This window comes from Frankliniella occidentalis, unplaced genomic scaffold (genome assembly GCF_000697945.3).
Source record: "Frankliniella occidentalis isolate FOCC.00 unplaced genomic scaffold, Focc_3.1 Scaffold52, whole genome shotgun sequence".
NCBI lineage: Eukaryota > Metazoa > Arthropoda > Insecta > Thysanoptera > Thripidae > Frankliniella > Frankliniella occidentalis.
This window is the reverse complement of record NW_026267182.1, coordinates 1,667,573-1,673,722: the sequence shown is the minus strand read 5'-3', so window position 1 is coordinate 1,673,722 and position 6,150 is coordinate 1,667,573. Positions and strand designations below refer to the sequence as shown.

At 57.6% G+C, this 6,150-nt stretch overlaps 1 protein-coding gene across 1 annotated transcript in view; it reads right to left on the bottom strand.

Moving 5' to 3' along the window:
- LOC113205248 (serine/threonine-protein kinase par-1-like) overlaps window positions 1-6,150 on the bottom strand; it is a 67,196-nt gene that overhangs the window by 56,006 nt on the left and 5,040 nt on the right. Inside the window, exon 2 of the mRNA XM_026420785.2 lies at window positions 1,243-1,620. Within this exon, the coding sequence (XP_026276570.2) occupies window positions 1,243-1,386 (144 nt within the window). The 5' untranslated portion in view covers window positions 1,387-1,620. The remainder of the gene's footprint in view (window positions 1-1,242; window positions 1,621-6,150) is intronic.

The window sequence follows — 6,150 nt, the reverse complement described above, 5'->3', positions numbered from 1 at the left end:
TATTTTTTATTCAAATTTCATTAAATTCGCTTAGGCACGATTGGTTCTGCCATAAGGGGCCATCGTCAAGAATAAACTTTCGGGCGAAAGCAATAGGCACCCCTAATCGGGGGCCTAAAAACTTTCGGGCGAAAGCAATAGGCACCCCTAACGGGGGCCTAAAAAACGCGTTGCGATGCCAAAGAGCAAACTATACATAACAATTTAAAGAACAAAAAGCAAACTTGTGCGGGGCGCACAGGCTGCGACTGACGCACGTTGAACACAATGTCTAATTTTTTTTAGGAAAAAGGGAAAACTTTGAGGAACTCATAAGTTTGAGGAGGGGTCCTCCGATCTCGCCTCAGATTTTGAGGGATCTTCTCAAAAAATGAGAAAAAATTCCACACTTTTTGAGGAGACTTCCTCGAAATCTGAGGAGTTTTCGGCAAACCAGGGGAGTTCCTCGAAGTTTTCCCTTTTCCCTCAAAAAATGAGACATTGCTTGTATGTACCGTGCGTCCTGCTTCTGCGGCCGAGATATATCCGGGGCAGGCGTCGGCGTCACCTACGGCGGGGACCACGCCGCGCGCGCTACGGTCGCGGGTATATCGGCCGTTATCACGTCGCTACGGCAATAATAACGGGCCGGCCGGCCAGCGGCCGGACCGCGCGGCAAAAACAGAGAGCGGGGCGATAGAAAAAGAAAGAGAGAGAGAGAGAGGGGGGGGGGCACTGTGGCGATGAGAATAGACCCGCGCGCCTGTTTGATAGAGAGCCCTATCTCCGCGGCTGTATGGTTGTCGGTCGGTTACAGGAGGGTGCCCCGCGACCACCACCCCACCCCACACCCCTCTGTGGGGAGAGCCGTAATAAGTAGCCAGGCGGGTGGCAGTGAGGTGGCGAAGGTGGGCCAAGTGGCGCGAAAGGGGGGAAGTTTGAGCGGGGTGAAAGTTATGTACCATCAACGACGCGCACGGCAAAGAAAGGTGGGCCCAGCTGACAGTTGGGCAGGTCGAAGTTGGGTGGCATCGAACCGTTTTGAATGTGCAAGTAGAAGTGGTTTAAGTAGAAAGAACATTGGATCTAAAATATTCCCCTGTACGACGAACGTCTTCCATAGGCGGCTCAAAATGGTAAGGTTAGCGCCTGCAACACGCAGGGTAGGCCAACCCGCCACGCAGCTGTGTGGAGGTGGCGGCCCTCCCCCCCTCCCTCAATATAAGCCCGGGTCGGGTGCTCCAAATCGGTCGATCGACATACCTCAGTCTTGGTGATCCGGTGGCGGGCGAGCTTCACCACGGCGAAGTTGCCCTTGCCGATGGTCCTCTCGATGTCGTAGAAGCCGACCCGGATGGGGTTGCCCCGAAGGGCAGTCTTGCTGTCGGAGACCCTGTCCGACGACATGGTCCCGCTCTGTGCGTCTTCCTTTTCAACTGTCGCTCTGTCTCAGTCTTCTTGACTTGCTGGCCCTCGGTCAGCGTCAACACCGCCCCCGTCGTCCAGCCAGGGGTCCCGATGAGGACGCATCCTGGCTGTCCAGGGACCGTCCAGGACACCTCGGCGTCGAGACCATCCCGATGGAGGGCGAGAGGCAGGCTACCGGGACCGGGCACCGGACCACGCCGCGACGCGACGAGGCTGCAAGCAGAGAGAAGGCACTGTCAACAACATGGCAGTTAAAAACCAGAATCCAAAGGTCGGTTTTATTTTTCTCTCCTTTCCGTTGCATTCCTTTAAGAAGAAGAAAAACAATAACATTGGGGCGGGGGAGGCGCTGCTGCTGCTGCAGCGGTGGCAGGTGACCTTAAGCTCCGCCCCTCAGCCGGCGAAAGCAAAGTCAACAAGCAGAGGGAGCGCTGGCCGGGCTCGCGCGCCGCGCAGCCCCAAAAGGACTCCCCGCGCGCCGCGCGCCCCACCCCGCCGCGCGCCCTGCTCCGCCCTGCTCCCTCATGCCTTATTTAGAGGCGATTACAACTCGGCCGCGAGGCCTGGCTGCGCCGCGCGCGCGGGTAAACGAAAGAGCAGCACGAGTAGGAAGTTCCAACTGCAAACACAGCCGCAGCAGGTTGAGGAGGGGAGGAAGGGGGAGAGGAAGAGGGAGAGCAGCGCATGGAGATGAGATCCGCAAAGTCCATACAACGCTGCTCCGCGCCGCCGCGGGGGCCGTCGTGTCGTGCGCCGCACGGGTCTCGGACACACAGCGCAGCATCATCAAGTCGGCGGAATAAATGCGATATCTGCTCCTACTGCCGCGGGCCTGCGCCCTGGTTGGTACAGTAGGGACGGACACCCAGCGCGCGGCCGGCCGGGCCACCTGAGCCGCGGCTGGCCACGGGCCGGCGGCAGGCGCGCAGGCCGCGCGGCGAGGACGTCACCGACGAGCGATGACGTCGTGCGCGGCCGCGCGGGCGGTGGTGGTGGTGGGGAGCTGCTGACACAATGGGAGTGCGCGGGACTGGAAACAAGCCGCGCGGAGAAGTATGTGTGGCGCCGGCGGTATGGCGGCGAGCATCTCGCGCGCGCTCGCGGCAGTCAAAAGAGAGGGAATAGTAATGGGAACGCAGCGCGTGGCATGTGTTGACACAGAGATTGTTGTTGTTTGCTGCTGTTGTCGTTTGGAATCGACCATGCGCCGATCGGCGCGCTCGGAGGGCAAATCATGTGGAGGAGGCGGAAGCCCGCCCGGCCGCGCGGCCCTGGACTAACTAGGTATGCAGGCAGGCAGCGCGGAGTGAGTCAGCCGCGCGGGCATCGGCGGGCGGGGCGCGCCCGAGCAGTCTGTGACCCGGCGCCAATGAGGGTCAGAGCGTCTGCCCCGCCCGCCCGCTGCGCCTCACCTCACCCCGCCGCCCCGCGAGTAGTCACCTGCTCGCACTCACAACACAGCTGGTGCGACCGTGCCAGGCCAGGGCGAGGGGCCCGCCGGCGCCAGGGCCGTCTGCCAGCGCGCGGGGCCCGCACACAGCTCGACCGTCACCGCCCGTGTCCCCACCACCACCGTCTCCCTCATGCTCGCTGCTCGCGCGCTACAACAAACGCTTCCGGGCAAGTCTGGTGATCCGGTCCCGTCCGGTCCGGCAACAAAGACAAAAGTCTTCCCCCGCGGGTGTTGCGGCAGGGAGAGACATCCGTGGTGCCGCCGCGGACAGGGCGGGTGGGCGGTGGACCGAGAATGGCATGGATAGCGAAGCCCTGTGCAAAAGCACAACTGTGCAGAAGCACACCGTGCAAAAGCAGCATTTATGTAGAGGCACAGCGCCGCTCTTCCTTTTCACCACGATTTATTCCTTAAGTGGGATAGGCTCGTTTCGTTTTGCACCAAACGGTCCGGCGTCCAGAGATGGGCCCCAACCCTACGGCACCCCCTAAACATTTTAGACCTCTATCTCGAGTTCTTTTTGGAGGACGGACAGGCGGGCGGGCCAGAAGCTATTAAGCCCGCTGATATGGCTTTTTCAAAGCCGAAGAGCGGGTGGTCTAAAAAGAAAGGGGAGAAAGGAAGGAGAGGGTGGCGGTCGTGAAGAACGGGCCGTAGCCCAGATGCGTTAACGCGCGCACAGATTTCGGGGGGATTTCCGTTCATTTTCTCTTTGCCGCCCTTGCGCGGCCCCTGCGGAGGGAGGGTTTTCTCTCCTGACGTGTATAGGGCTGGGCTTACACTGCACCGTGCCCAGGAGAGCCCGCTCGCTGCACAGCGAGCGAATGGAATATTTTCCAAAACAACAAAAAGCAAAACTAATATGAAAATGCTCCGATTCATTTTTTTTTAATTTAAATCTCCATATGAGCGAGCTGCTCGATAAAGAGGAACAAGAAGAAGGTAGCTCCTGCCCTAAACAAGGCATAGTCTAGCAGTCTAGCAGAGGTTACGAGAGGTTAGGTTGCGTGTCATAAGATTTCAAATAGCTTTGAACGGGCCTATACTTTTGCCACTTTTGTATCACCTTCAATTAAGGTTTATTTCGACAGTTGATTCATAGTCGTTGAGTCAAAATTGTACCAATGCAATGTGTCCGAACATTAACCTAGACAACGACACCAGGACGGTTTTGAATGAAGATTGTGTAAACTTACTTTTTCCCAAAGCCAAAATTTGACGAACCAGTTTTCACACAACATTGCTACTTCAAAGCAATCTATAACAATTTCTTTTACAAACTCTACAAAACTTTGGTTTATCGACAGCTGATGAATACACATCAGTATGGTCGCCTGCCTTCTGCTTTCTCTTAAGGACGGCGCTACGCTACGCCACGCCACGCCGCCTCCTCAGGTCTACCTTTGTCCTCTTTTCGCTCGGATTCTCTCACTATCCGTATGGCCCTTGGTCGATGTATCTGGGTGCCGCACAGCACAGCTCCAACACGGGGCCGCCACGCGCGGGGCGTGTGGACGCGCGGCCGGGCTGACCGACGCCGACGCGACGCCCGGCCACTCCACTTGGCGTCACTCTGCTGCCCTGCCGCCGGCCGGCCGGCTGCGTCATCGCTGTGCGAAGTGAGAAGAGAAAATAGACGACAAGCGGTGACCGGCGGTGGACACCTCTGGGGCGATCGTTATGGCCAGGACGTCGACGACGACGGCGTGCTGAATAAGCCCTGGGGGGAGTGTGGGCGTCGTCGCGTGCGCGTCGACCCAGAGAGAGAGGGACGTCGGCGTCGGCCATAGCAGATGAGGAATTTCGAGACCAGAAAACGTAAGAACTGTGAGAACGGTGCACGCGTGTTGTGATGAGCTCGAGAGATGACTGGCCCGCCCTTATCGAGCACACCTGTGCACGCTGCCGCCGGGGCCGAGGCCGGGGCCGAGCTGCTGATGAGGTCCTGCTATCGCCTCACGTCCCCGACGACTTTTTGTTGTCCTTTCCTCACGATCGCCGCAGCGCAGCAGCAGCCTCGTGTGCGTCATTGTACGCGTAGTAAAACTTAAACGACCGTGTAGTAGCCGCCGTTGTTTTCCTTCGCGACGGCGGTGGTGGTGGTGTGCACGGTGGTTGTGGTCAGTCGGGCTGGCGAGCCGAGGCTGCACTTTGGGGCTAAAGAGATGGAGAGAGAGATAGAGGAGAGGGAAGGTGAAGCGGAAAGGAGAGAGGGAGAGAAGGGGTATGTTCACCAGGCTTCGCCGCATACAAAGGGAAAAACTTTTCGACAGACAACTTACTTCCTGCAGCGCCCAAACAAACTAGCGCTCGCGCGCGCCGCGCCGCTGACAAGGAGACTTAGGTAAGTGTAAATTCCCGATTCGGTTCAAACTCGGTATATTTGCTTCTTATCCCTATAGATGACTATTGCGCGTCAAAATTTGTGCTGAAGTTCAAATGTCAAAACTCCCTATAGGGGCCTATACGGGCCTATAATTCCCAAAAAATAAAAATTTCATGTTAACATTTTTTTAAAGTGTTATTCCGACTCAGAATGTGCGGTTTTGGGGGGGTAGTTCCTCTTCCATTTTTCGATTTGAGAACGCCTTCCACGAGTTTATGTCGAATTTCTAAACTTTTTCTATAAAACGCTCCTATAAAGTACCCCAGGATGTGAACTTCAGCACAAAATTCGACCGGCGTTCGTCATCTACATGGTCAAGAAGCAAATATACAGAGTTTGAACCGAATCGGGAATTTACACTTACCTAAGTCTCCTTGTGAGGTTTCCAGGAAAGGGGGGAGGAGGGGGAGGGGAGGTGGTGCAGGCCAGGACGCGAGCGTGGTGTCCAGGGCGGTATTCGCTCGGCCCCCTCCTCCTTCGGCCGGAACGCAGCGCGCGCGCCAAACTCGGCTAGAAAATTGCCGGCAAGCGTCGTCGCCGTCTCATCTCTTTGAAAGCTGCTACAACGGAACGGAACAAGGGCCCCTCTTAAACTCTCCCGCCCACACAACACACCCCCATCTTCCCCGACCGCGGGCGAACTCATCGTTTCTCTCTCCCTCACACTCTCCCGGACCTCCCTGCTTCTTCTTGTCTGGTTTCTCCGTCTCCTCCGAGGCGTATCGGGTGGGAGGCAAGTCCCTTTGATTTCAATCCTCCCCCCACCCTCCCTCCGTGACGTTGCTCCCACATCGAAATCCCATTAAACCGGGCCGCGAAAAGAAGTAGAGGAAGAAGGGGGGGATGGGGCGAGGGCCGGGGTCGGGAGAGCCAAGGGAGGGAGGAGGTGGCGAGGGAGGGCCGG